The following is a 14,162-nucleotide window of genomic DNA, read 5'->3' on the forward strand; positions in this document are numbered from 1 at the left end:
GCCCAACTCCAAGATATACACTCACCTAAAGGATTATTAGGAACACCTGTTCAATTTCTCATTAATGCAATTATCTAATCAACCAATCACATGGCAGTTGCTTCAATGCATTTAGGGGTGTGGTCCTGGTCAAGACAATCTCCTGAACTCCAAACTGAATGTCAGAATGGGAAAGAAAGGTGATTTAAGCAATTTTGAGCGTGGCATGGTTGTTGGTGCCAGACGGGCCGGTCTGAGTATTTCACAATCTGCTCAGTTACTGGGATTTTCACGCACAACCATTTCTAAGGTTTACAAAGAATGGTGTGAAAAGGGAAAAACATCCAGTATGCGGCAGTCCTGTGAGCGAAAATGCCTTGTTGATGCTAGAGGTCAGAGGAGAATGGGCCGACTGATTCAAGCTGATAGAAGAGCAACTTTGACTGAAATAACCACTCGTTACAACCGAGGTATGCAGCAAAGCATTTGTGAAGCCACAACACGCACAACCTTGAGGCGGATGGGCTACAACAGCAGAAGACCCCACCGGGTACCACTCATCTCCACTACAAATAGGAAAAAGAGGCTACAATTTGCACGAGCTCACCAAAATTGGACAGTTGAAGACTGGAAAAATGTTGCCTGGTCTGATGAGTCTCGATTTCTGTTGAGACAATCAGATGGTAGAGTCAGAATTTGGCGTAAACAGAATGAGAACATGGATCCATCATGCCTTGTTACCACTGTGCAGGCTGGTGGTGGTGGTGTAATGGTGTGGGGGATGTTTTCTTGGCACACTTTAGGCCCCTTAGTGCCAATTGGGCATCGTTTAAATGCCACGGCCTACCTGAGCATTGTTTCTGACCATGTCCATCCCTTTATGACCACCATGTACCCATCCTCTGATGGCTACTTCCAGCAGGATAATGCACCATGTCACAAAGCTCAAATCATTTCAAATTGGTTTCTTGAACATGACAATGAGTTCACTGTACTAAAATGGCCCCCACAGTCACCAGATCTCAACCCAATAGAGCATCTTTGGGATGTGGTGGAACGGGAGCTTCGTGCCCTGGATGTGCATCCCACAAATCTCCATCAACTGCAAGATGCTACACTGTAAAAAGTGAACAGTTGGATCAACTTAAAAAAATTCAATTCAATTACTTCAATTGGTAACACCTAAAGAATTTAAGTTTTCTCAACTTAAATTATCACGTTTTAAATTATCACATTTTTTTAAGTTGATCCAACTGTTCACTTTTTACAGTGTATATTGAAGGGTTGGGGTCAGAATCCCTTGCCTCTTCAATTTAAATATATATATATATATATATATATATCCTTTTGAAATGATTACTTTATTCTTATTAAAAAGTTCAATAATCAAGTATATCCATGTATTCATATAGTCTCTGTAAGTGTTTGACAGCCAGGGGCCTTTTGATGATAACTCTCTTGGGATTCAGAGAGTGATTAAAAGGACTCTGCACCCAGGTGTTGCGTATCTATCTTTCTTAGTTGGCCTGCATAAGTTAAAGGTCAATGTATACATAGTTTTACCTGATGTTTGTTAAGTGCATTTCCTCATGTGCATTTCTCAAGGGAGTAAAAAGGATTAATGCCGTTCCTGTTTCCCTAAGGAGTGAAATGTGTTATCAGTCTGTTATGGTGTGCTGCTCTTCTGATAATGAACACAGGCCTTCTTCAGCCTTGAAGAGAACTGTTGTTCATTAGTGTTGTGTGTGCGTTTGACATTCTTTGCAGGTTCTGAACTCTGTGGTGTACAATTTATGAACCCGAAGACACCACTCTCCGACCCGGAGAGGTCACTGTGGACTTACACTCACCTAAAGGATTATTAGGAACACCATACTAATACTGTGTTTGACCCCCTTTCGCCTTCAGAACTGCCTTAATTCTACGTGCCATTGATTCAACAAGGTGCTGAAAGCATTCTTTAGAAATGTTGGCCCATATTGATAGGATACAATATACATGTGTGTGAATATATATATATATATATATATATATATATATATATATATATATATATATATATATATATATATATATATATATATATGTTTATCATTTTGTTCCATTATATTCTTGATAAGAAATTTTATCAAGTGACAGAAACAGCTATTATGGAGATTTGTGTTTGTAAATATAAACTGCAACAAAGTATGAAGAATTTGACATTCTTTTAGAAAAAATAAATAAATAAATAAATAAATAAAATACAGCGCCGCTTTAGAAATCATCATGAACACAAAACTGAAGAAAACGTTTAATGCCTTATACACTTCGGCTATTTGTTTAGGCCAATATGATTGCAGCCTATAGTAGGCCTATGAAAAGAAATCTTTTTAGGCTATTTTTATTTTTTTATTTTTAATTTTTGATATTTTTATCATGTAACATAATTTAAACTACATGTATATCGCTCTCCGCTCTCACGTGCACTGCCGATGCTGTCACTGAATCAGTTGCTAAGCACCCAAAGACGCCGCCGCTCACAATACTAAGGTAATTTCTGTTGACAAACAGAGACTTCATCCAATGAGGATAGAGAGCGCGAGTGACGCGAGGCATTTAAACCAATCAGCATCTTCGGAAGGCGGGGAGAGCGTAAACTGAGAGCAAACATGACCAAAGCAAAGCAGCCGGTAACGTGTGACTTAAATGATGAACTAGACGCGACTCATTTTAATCGACACAATAAACTGATTTAGTATAACTCTACCTTCTTCACAAACATGAGAAAACAGTTTAAACCGATGTAATCAAGTGATTATGTTCGAAAACAGACTAACGTTAAATCGGCTCATGCGTACTTGTTCAGAGAGAAGTCATTCAAACGAGCATATCTGTGATTGTCGGTTTTGACAGCATCGTAACGTTATTTGTTTAGACCATGTCGACAGACATAAGCCTGCATGAGCTGCTGGATCTCTCCATCGGGACGCCTGATGTCGGAGCGGTCAATTTCAGCGCCTTGCACACTTTGCTACACGCCATCCTGGGACACCTGAAGATCGAGAGGGTCAAAACTGCATGGAAAGAGGCGGACAACGACCATGACAGCCCAGCTCAGAGCAAAGCCTCCCTGCTGGAGCCGTCGAGCCCTCATCGGGTGATGGAGGAAAGGGTGCGGGTGATGGAGGAGCAGCTGCGGGCGCTGGAGGCTCTTCCCACCGCCTCCGAGCTCATGGGCTCCTCCGACACGGCACTCAGCGACATGTGGACCCTCATGCAGCTCCGCAGGAAGACCCAGGGGAACGAGGACGGGGTGTCCAAGGTAAGAGACAGGAGGAAACTTACAAAAACTACTACTGTGAACTAGTGTATGCTTTACAGAACCATGGTACCTCCACTACACTGTAGGTCTATCACCATAGTACTACCTACCTACATAGTACCTAGTATCTACCTCCATACTGTAGGCTACTCACTTGCCTCGCTGGTAACACTTTACAATAAGGTGCATTAGTTAACATTCGTTAACGGGGTGGTATAATGCCCTTTCCACAAGATGTAAAATAAGTATTTGATGTCCCCAGAGTGTGTATGTGAAGTTTTAGCACCAAATACCCCACAGATATTTTTTTATAGCATGTTCAAATTGTCCCTTTTTGAGGGTGAGAAAAAACACAGTTTTTTGTGTCTGTCTCTTTAAATGCATATGAGCTGCTGCTCCCAGCACAGAGTGTGCAGCTCCACTAGCTCATGTGTGTTAGCAGCTTCTTCGATTACCTCACCAAGACATGCACTTAAAATCTCAAAAACTTTTAGCCTTTTATGTTCAAACCGGAGTCAGACAAAGATGGGGAGACTCAAGAAGAAGTGACATGTAGAATGGAGGAATGTTAATGACAAGCTGGGAGGAATGTCGTGTAGTCCCTACCAGCCGTTTGTTGTAGTTCTACAACATAGGACATTTCTGAATGGTTAGGCCTAGTTGATGAATTTATGTTGCTGATGTGGAGTTAACTATCTTCTATTCATTGATTAGCATATTCTGTCTTGATAATCTGTAAATCGTGTTTCCGGGGGCGGGGTTTATGTACATTTTAGGGTTCGAGATGTCACTAACCCTGGAGGAATGTCATGTTCCTGTAATTATTAAAAGGCGATTTCTGTCAAATAAAATATCTCCCTTTGCTTTGAACTTTGAGCGTTGTAACTTTGCAGATGTTGTTTATGCTCAAAACAGCAAGATTACACACTAACTAAAGTTAGAAAAGTGAAATCATAATCAACCACCTATTAACTAACAGGAATAATACATTTGTTACTGTATTTGTTAATCTTTGTTAGCCTAATGTTAGTTGATAAAAATAAAGCTGTTCATTGTTCGTGTTAGTTCACAGTGCATTAACTAATGTTAATGTTTATTTTAATAAAGTATTAGTTATGTTGAAATTAACATTAACAAAGATTAGGCTAATAAATGCTGTAAAAGTGCAGTTCATTAAACGACTGAAAATGCCGTATTCTGCTGCCAGGCCATTAGATGGCGATGAAACACTATAGATTGAACACGTAATACGCATGTGCATGACGTCATCGTTTTCAGAAATGTGCATTTTTGTTGTTTACACGGAGATTACACTTTTTTTTTAAGTTATACTTTGAAAACCCGTTTTCAAAAGTTTGCGTTTTCAGCCACCCAAAACGCTGTTGTCGTGTAAACGAACAGCCAAAACGCATAAAATGTTTTACGTTTTTAGTTGAAAATGTTGTCGTGTAAACGGCCCCTTAGTGTACAGACAACATTGTCAAAACGATCCCGTTCACACGGATCCATGAAAACAAGTAAAATCGCTGTATTATTAATGCCAGGCCAGTAGATGGCGATGTCACTTTGTAAAGAAACACTATATAGACTGAACACATAATGCGCATGTGCATGACGTCACCGTTTTCACAGCTTACACGGAGACGATAACGGTGTAGTTTTCAAAAACTTGCACTTTGAAACTCGGTTTCAAAAGTTTGCGTTTTTCAGGCCGCCAAAAAAATGAACGGCCAAAACATATACGAGGTTTTGTGTTGTGTAAACGGCCCCTCAACTAAAAACGGATTTTTTAATGCGATTTGGCCATTCATTTACACAACAATGAAAAAAATAACGTTATCATCTAAACTACAAAAACGTGAATTTGTGAAAACGGTTACGTCGTTTTCAGACTATATGTAGTGTTTCTTTACAAAGTGACATCGCCATCTACTGGCCTGGCATGAATAATACAGTTTATGTACAATAATACACTAATTTTACTCGTTTTCACGGATCCGTTCCATAAGTGTGAAGAACATTTTGATAATCTAAAGAACCTTTTTTCCAGTATAAAGAACCTTTTGTGGAATGGAAAGGTTCTTTCATGGAACTATATGTGCCCGTAAAGATCCTTTATTATTATGAGTGTATACGTGATAATCATAATCAAAAAAAGTTTTATAATTCAGTGATTATGTTTGAAAACATAGTATGCTAGTATTACATTAACATACTATGTAATCAGATATGCCTCATTTGTTTGACACTCGAAAACACAAATAATGGTAAGAAGGTTGTGAATGAATGTACATCTATCATCATTATATTCCTCATTCTCGTCACTGATTGGTCACATCCTTACACTCTTTCTCTTTTAAACCCAAACACTCATTAATCAGGGCTGGTTACAGTTAATAAGTATTGTAAATTAAATTAGTTAATTAGTTCATCTTAATAAACAGGTTAATTAATCCCACCGCAAATTCCTCTATTCAACATGATTATTTTAAAACTAAGTTGAAATAAAGCGGGGTGACGGCTTTAACAGAAGCAAATACCGCTGGTAAACAACCTTGTAGCTCACAGTCTGTAACTCATAAAGGTTTATAAGTTTTCATTAAAAATCAATTTCCCTATGGAGAAAACAAAATGTTTTTACTTCCAGAATCCGACTGTTGCACTTCATTGGTTCACCAGTGGGAATTAAAAAACCACAGGATCTTATTTCGGAATTTGAATGGGAAAAGGCACTGACTGAATTGAATTTTTTTTAGACAACATGAATAATTAAACAATAATTGTGAATACTATATTTGTTCCCTGAGAAGTAAATGACATGTTTCTCTACGAATATTGAACGAATGAAATGAATATTGAACTTAAAATTTGAATATTGATTGTGTGGGCTAATTCTATTGTGTAATTATTATACTGAAATCTGGGAAATTAAGAGTTCTTCCAACATGATCTGACTTTTTTTTATTTATTTTTTATTAATTGTATAGAAGAGTATTCCTAAATAATTTTTGTTGTTGTTGTTGTTAAAAGCGAACAAAAGTTAGAGTTTATGAATGTGAAAGGCATTGTGAGTTGAGCTGTGATGTGTAGAGGCCCGGGCCGGCGAGCGAGCGGCTCCTCTGTTGGGGGTCTGCAGGAGGCTGAATGTTTCATCAGCTCTAGATGACTGATGAAAGCCCACAGAACAATGACCCAATGACACTGAGCTCCATTCTCAAATAACACCATCTGTGTCTCGTGTTCCTCAAACTACATGTTCGTCACACTCCCCAAACCCCTGTTTCTCAGATACTTAAATATCAGTGATGGACGTCAAATAACACTTCCTATTCACCACATGGACACATTTCACAAGTGTTTTAGTCCAAACACAGTTCTGCTCAGCACAGCCTGTTAACTAAAATGAGGCATCATGAAATAGATCAAGTCTGTGTGGAGGGTAAACACTTTTTGCTGTATGTTGATTGGCAAACAACAGAGTTTGTACTTTTGAAATTAAGGGTACGTTTACACAACAACGATTCGATAAAAACTGAAAAGTTTTTCCTTCACGTTTTTCTCGTACAGACAGATCCGTGAAAACGAGTAAAATCGTTGTATTATTCATGCCAGGCCAGTAGGTGGCGATGTTACTTTGTAAAGAAACACTATAGACTGAATACGTAATATGCAGGATGTCACCGTTTTCACAAATTCATGTTTTTGAAGATAACAGTATAGTTTTCAGAAACTTGCCCTTTGAAACACAATTTCAAATGTTTGCGTTTTCAGGCCCCCAAAACACTGTTGTTGTGTAAATAAACGGCCAAAACGCATACAAAGTTTTACGTTTTTAGTTCAAATCGGTGAAGTGTAAACAGACCCTCATAGGCGCCAGTCAAAAGTTTGGAAACATCTAGCCTACTTGTTCTTCATTATTACTATGATCCACATATAGTGAAATGAAATAACACATGATAATGTAATGTAGTGACCCAAAATCCAAAAAAAAAAAAAAAAAAATTCAATGCGGAAGAAATCTATTTTCTGTGAAGTGTGAGACTCCCGATGCACTAGCTACTATAGGTAAATAGCTTGAAGAATAAACTGTAAATGGTTGTAAACGGTAAAGCTGTAAAACTTTATACAGTAAATGGTCAAATTGTTTCCACTACAAACTAGGGATGTCCTGATCTGATCCACGTCATCGGTATTGTGCCGATACTGGCCCAGAACGCTAGATCGGAGATCGGAGGGGAGAAAAAAATATGATCCGATACCTATCCAACACAAACCATGGGAAAATCTAGCTTAAACATTCGCCTAAATGCTTGAATATTGGTTATAAATAACAAAACATTCATGACATTTTTGTGAAAATGATTAAAAACGCTGGTGTTGACTGGCAACTTAATAAAAAAAAGAAACAGTCCTAACATCTTTTTTTGTACCCAGTGGCATTATGATCACTCAGGGTTATGATCATCAGAAACATGCATTCAGTCAGGTGTATCCAAGCGTTTGGTTGGTTGTGAGTGATTCACACAAAGTCTTCAGGTTTACACACAACTCCCCCCATCTATCTTAACTGTAATAAGAAGGTGGAAGACATTAGTGTTGCAGCACTGATACGTCTCACATGACGCTGAGTCTGGCTTTAGCTGCGATCACGTCTTCATCCATCCACAGTAATGAGCCTCCCGCAGAGCCGCCGGTGCACGGGGAGGTCCTGCTCATCTTCTTAATCATTAATGTTTGGTTTGGACATGTTTGGAGTCACCCATGGTTATCCGCCAGTGCCCTCAGATGACCCCCGCCAGCCGAATCCGGGGAGGCCGGACAGGAATGAGAAGCACTTGTGACCCACAGCAATGCTGGCGTCAAACATGTGACCCGCAGAATAAACACCGGCTCATTGGAGTGATGCCTTCAATGAGGAACGTCAAGGGGGGTCTGGATGGTAATGATTCCCGGAGGGGTGTGTGGTTGCATAAACCGACGGAGTCAGGCCGCTCATCACATGCTCTTTCCCAGGTCTGATGAGGTTAGGGTGTTCCCTATCATATTCACTTCTGATGTTTTGACTGAACCGGGGTGTGGAGTAGAGCCCTGTGCCCTGATACGGTGTCATGGTGACAAAATGACGAGCCGGGACAGTTTGAACTCTCCTGTGGCGATGACTCACGTCGTTAAAGAACAAACGATGACTGACTTGTTAAACAGCTTGTGTGTGTCGTTTATATTTGCTGTGAACAGCTGGACTAAATTCTTATCATACCTAATTACCATAAACAAATGGGCTGTCAGGTTCATAATGACAAATCGTCCCTTGCGAAACGGACCGCGGCAGGACTATAGTACCTGATGTGTTCTCTGATACATCAAAATTTGGGGTTTAACAAAGGCTCTAATGCTAATTCTGCATTCAAAAATACAGTAACACTGTCATATTGTGAAGTATTATTATGATTATGACCTGGTTGAATATATTTTAAAATGTCATTTATTCTTTCTGATTACTCCAGATCCTTCAGAAATCATTCTAATATGCTGATTTGATGCTAAAGAAACATTTCTGACAGCATAATATTTTTTTTATGGAAACCGTGATACCTTTTCTCCCCACGATTCTTTCATTAATAAATTTTTTAAAAAAAACAACATAAAAATTTCTTTGAAATAGACATTTTTTATAACATTCTAAATGTCTTTATTGACACTTTTGATTCATTTAATGCACCCTTACTGAATAAAAGTCGTACTGACTTAAGACTTTTGAACCGTAGTGTATGCATATCTGTTATCTAATGGTAATATCACAGTACTTCTTCAATGTCTTATATCACTTCAATATACAGTCATGTGAAAAAGAAAGCACACCCTTTAGAATGTTATGCTTTTACATATCAGAACATTATAAAAATCATCTGGTCTTAAAATTTGGTAAATACAACCTCAGATGAGCAACAACACATGACATATTACACTGTGTCATTATTTATTTAACAAAATTAAAGACACAATGGAGAAGCCATGTGTGAAATACTAAGTACACCCTATGATTCAATAGCTTGTAAGGAATCATTCTCTGTGTGACCGTATCAGTCTCTCACATTAATGTTGAGGAATTTTGTCCCACTTTTCTTTACAACGTTGCTTCAGTTCATTGAGGTTTGTTCATCTGTTAATGCACAGCTTTCTTAAGGTCTCTCCTGAGGTCTGGACTTTGACTGGGTCACTGCAACACTTTGATTCTTGTCTTTTTCAGCCCTTCTGTTGTAGATTTGCTGGTGTTCCTGGGATCATTGTCCTGTTGAACGACCCAGTTTCGGCCAAGTTTTAGCTGTCGGACAGTTAGTCTCACATTAGACTCTAGAATACTTTGGTTTACAGAGGAGTTCATGATCGACTCGATGACTTGTGTCTAAGCTGTGCTGCTGTGCTTCTTTTTAGAGAGAAGATTATTTCTCCTGGCAACCCTAACAAACATGCCATTGTCCCGTCTTTTTCTAATTGTACTGTCATGAACTTGAAGATTTCACATGAACTGAGGCCTGTAGAGTCTGAGATGAAGCTCTCGGGTGTTTCGTGATCTCTCTGACCTGGGGTGAATCTGCTGGGACGTCCACTCCTGGGAAGATTGGCTGCTGTCTTGAATGTTTTCTTGTGAATAATCTTCCTCACTGTAGAATAATGGACTTCGGAAATGGCCGTATAACCCTTCTCAGATTGATGGCAGCAACAACTGCTTCTCTAAGATCATTTCTGATGTCTTTCCTCCTTGTTATTGTGTGAACACACACATCTGAATGATCCAGACCAGCAAACTGACAAAACTCCTGCTTTTATAGAGGAGATCACACTTGCTCATGATCAATTAATCAAAGACATTTGATTAGCAGAGACTGATTGATTCTTACTCTCTTAATTCCTATGGAAACAGTACGGCTGTACTTAGTTTGTCACACACAGCTTTTCCATTTTGGTCTAGTTTTTGTTAAATAAATAATGACATGGTGTAATATGTCATGTGTTGTTATTCATCTGAGGTTGTATTTACCTCATTTTAAGACCTGCCAAGGTCCAGATGATTTTTTTATTATGCCCTAATACGTAAAACTATAGAATTCAGTAGGGTATCCTTTCTTTTTCACATGACTCTATATCATAGTAATAGAATTATAAATAGTATTTTACATGGTACTCCCAAAAGCTATAATATTACCATGGTAGTTTTTAATACTGTTTTGTAGGTGTACTATTTGGTGTACCATCACATAATATGGAAATGGAACTGACTAATTACTATATTCATATACCATAGTATACCATAATAAAAAATTTAAAAAACAGGGTATAACCATATTTTCCAAAAAGGTCTAGAAGCATAGTATTTCCATTGTAATGCCCCAACACTACCAAAATAGATAAATTAATAAATAAAAAGGGTATTACCATAATACACGTCTAAAAAAAATCCCATATGACAAAAAACATATATATATATAAGCCAATCACATAATGTTTGGTTATGACGTGTGTTATGCGCAGGCTCAGCCGCATCGAACTTCCATTGTAAACACATGTATGATGTGAAGAAACCATCGAGCGAAATACCGGAGTGAACATGACTGTGAACGACTTTTGCAGATTATGTGAAGTAAATCTACGCATCCACAGTACAATCAGCGTCTACGTCACGGCTCTCAGCCCGCCCTCTGTTCGTTGATTGGCCGGCTGTTTTGAGGCCGGAGGAAAACGGGGAGATAGGTCGCTATCTCAGACTGAGTACAGAAGCGAACTGAAATTGATTGGAAGTACGAAGTCTGACATACCAGGGTTTTTCCTGGCTCAAAATGAGGCGGAGGTGGTAAAATCCTAATAATGTATTTTAATAATAAGATCATTCAAATTGTATTTTTTGTATCATCATATAGCCTTATGTGTTTCCCACATAATTTTTGTGGGTGGAGCTTGGTACCTCTAGGGGGGTCCGGGGGCATGCCCCCCCTGAAGAAAATTTTGTACATTTTAAAGATAAATTCATTAATCTGGTGCACTTTGAGTCACCCGAATCCGCGTTTAAAAATAGATAATCCACCCGCAAACCGCCCATATTCTTTGATTTAGATATCTGCATCTGATCATCACATTACAATTATTCAAATTATTATTCTTAGTGTTAAGCATGATAATATGATAACATATCACACTGAAGTAGGCTGATTTAAAATGAACATTTATTTAAAATAAAAGTTCTTCTTTTGGCAAAATTACATTTCCTTAAAGAAGAACTCCGGTCAATTTTAACATTGAGCTAATTTTTTTGTAAATTTGGAGTGCTGTCAGTACAGAGAACAACGACAAAAATCGGTGTTGCCTACACCGTGTTATCCTCTTTTTAAAATTTGCACCCTGTTGACTTCAATGGGGCAATATTTAAACCTGCTTTTAGCCTCTTAACATCCTTGATGTGTCATTACAAGTGCACAGCACCGATTTTTGTCGTTGTTCTCTGTATTGACAGCACTCCAAATTTACAAAAAAATGAGCTCAATGTTAAAATTGACCAGAGTTCTCCTTTAATAGCCTTAACAGAGGCTTTATTCCCTTCAAACTTAAATTGTCAATATTTCATTACATCACTGTTTGAAAACACAAATTTTTTGTACCTTTTATAAAGGGCATTTTTCCCCTAATTTTATTAAATGTGCTCCATCTTTCATTTCAAATTCTTACATTTGATCAATATATTCAATTAAAATAATAAGACACTAGGCTGTTACCAATCAAATTAAATAATTTACACTGAAAAATTATAACTGTATTAAATTAATTATTTTAAATATTTTTGAATATACAAATAAGGAATGTTGAAAAGAATGATACTTTGAAACTAAACCGCCAGTAGGAGGCGGCAGGCGACCGTCTTAATGAGCGAGTCATTGAGTCATTCATTCAAACGATTCGTTCAATCGGCTGATTTATTCAGAATGAGGCAGTTTATGAATGGGTAATTGAATCTTTGACTCAACCGATTCGTTCAAAACGCTGAATCATTCAGTAATGCAACAAGTGTTGTTGTGAGAGATGCCCGATGGTTCTGCTGTGATCTTTGTTTGGAACTATTTTCGCTGCTGAAACAGAACAAAAACAGTGATTGCGTCTAAAATGTAAGTGACTTAATTTTAACTATTTGTTTATTGAACAGTTATGGAAATCAGTCTCGGTTTCAATCTTGATGGTATTCAGGAAAACAGCTCTCTGGTCGCGTGTAGCCTAGGCTATATATTGTTTCTTAACTATGTTATAAATAACTGCGCAAGCCTCAACAGCGCAACATTGTTACCGCCAGTACATTAGGTAGGCCTATATTATTATCAACTATAGGCTATCAATCGCCACTTACATTAAATTAAATAAAACAGAATCATCCTCACGTTTTCGGTGATTCCCATAGTTATTTGTTATTGTCGAGAGCCGGAGGCGGCACGAAATTTGACGGAGGCGGCCGCCTCATAATTCTCTATGCAGGAAAAACCCTGCATAGTCAGGCTAATCTTTCGAGTTTCTTTAATAAAACCTGCTGCACTTGGATCCTGCTTCTGCATCTGCTTCAGCTGTCTTCGTCACAGAAGAACTCTCCACATAATGAATCCAGCAGCGAAAATCATGCGTCTCCGTCAAAGGGATCGACCCATTGAAAGCTTTGTGATGGACTTTTTAGAGCTGGCTCACCTGACTGGTATGGACAAGGTATGTCTTATGATCTTTTTTCGTGGAGGACTATCCGAGCCGCTCGGCTCTGTAATGCCATTACATGACCCTAGCTGGACTCTTGAGCATTATATTGACCTTGCCCTTTCCTTGAGCGGTTCAACTTTTACTGTGGGTTTGGTGGACGAGGAGCCCCGCAACCCTACAGTACCCGCAAAGTCTGAACTTCTTCACGTCCCGCCTGCCGAGCCTGAGACTGTTCACGTCCCACCTGCCCAGCCAGAGACCGTTCACGACGTCCCGCCTGCCAAGCCAGAGACTGTTCATGTTTGCCCAGCCAGAGACTGTTCACGTCCGCCACCGAGCCAGTGTCCCTGGACAAGATGGCCGCCACCGGTGTCTGTTCCTGAGCCGAACACTATAGCTGTCCCCAAGAAAATTTGGGGCAGTGGGGCCTCAATGGTCCCCTGAACTGTCGTCTCCGCCCTGGCCGCCTGAAGGGCCGTCTCCGCCCTGGCCACCTGCACTGCCTGCTCTGCCTTGGCCTCCCGTCCTACTGCAGTCTCCAGGTCCTCTTCCGCTCCACGGGCCTCGTCCTCCATCCCGCCTCCGCTCCTGGACTGTTATCCTGAGAAGCGTCTGGAATCCACTCCTTAATTGGGGGGGCTATGTCACGATTCATGTCTGTTCCCCTGTCTCATCCTATGTTTAGCAGTTCCCTCTTATGTTGATTAGTCTCCCCAGGTGTTTTTCATTAGCCACGCCCCCTTGTTATCTTGCTTTAGCTTGTCCGTCTGTGTATTTAAACTGTGTATGAAATTTTGTTTCAGTCTTGGTGAGTTCTTGGTGTTGTATGTTGACTGTTCCCGAGTCTCTGAGTTTGCTATCTTTTGAGTTTCTTTAATAAAACCTGCTGCACTTGGATCCTGCTTCTGCATCTGCTTCAGCTGTCTTCGTTACACTCGCAATACTGACTTTTTTTTTCTCACAATTGAGTTTATATTGCAATTCTGACTTTTTTTATCTCGCAATTTTCTTGCATATAAACTCGCAATTGTGAGGTATAAAGTCCAATTCTGATGGAAAATGTTTTTTCTTAGAATTGCAAAAGTTAAATCTTAATTATGACTTTATAACTCGCAATTGCATGTTTAGATCATGCAGTTGCGAGATTTAAACTCAC

The 14,162-nt window shown here is 39.1% G+C and overlaps 1 protein-coding gene across 3 annotated transcripts in view; it reads left to right on the plus strand.

The window, feature by feature from the left end:
- The first annotated feature begins 2,650 nt into the window (after window positions 1-2,650).
- The window catches only part of LOC307160263 (uncharacterized protein), a 46,371-nt gene continuing 34,859 nt past the window's right edge, over window positions 2,651-14,162 (plus strand). For 2 of the 3 annotated variants that reach the window (XM_079874220.1, XM_079874221.1), the window contains exon 1: window positions 2,695-3,283. In XM_079874220.1, the coding sequence (XP_079730346.1) occupies window positions 2,900-3,283 (384 nt within the window). In that variant the 5' untranslated portion in view covers window positions 2,695-2,899. Of the gene's footprint in view, window positions 3,284-14,162 lie in introns of all 3 variants that reach the window. The other variant, XM_079874219.1, reaches the window with a different exon arrangement.

The sequence above is a fragment of the Squalius cephalus genome (assembly GCF_949319135.1).
Source record: "Squalius cephalus genome assembly, chromosome: 1".
In the NCBI taxonomy this organism is placed as follows: Eukaryota; Metazoa; Chordata; class Actinopteri; order Cypriniformes; family Leuciscidae; genus Squalius; species Squalius cephalus.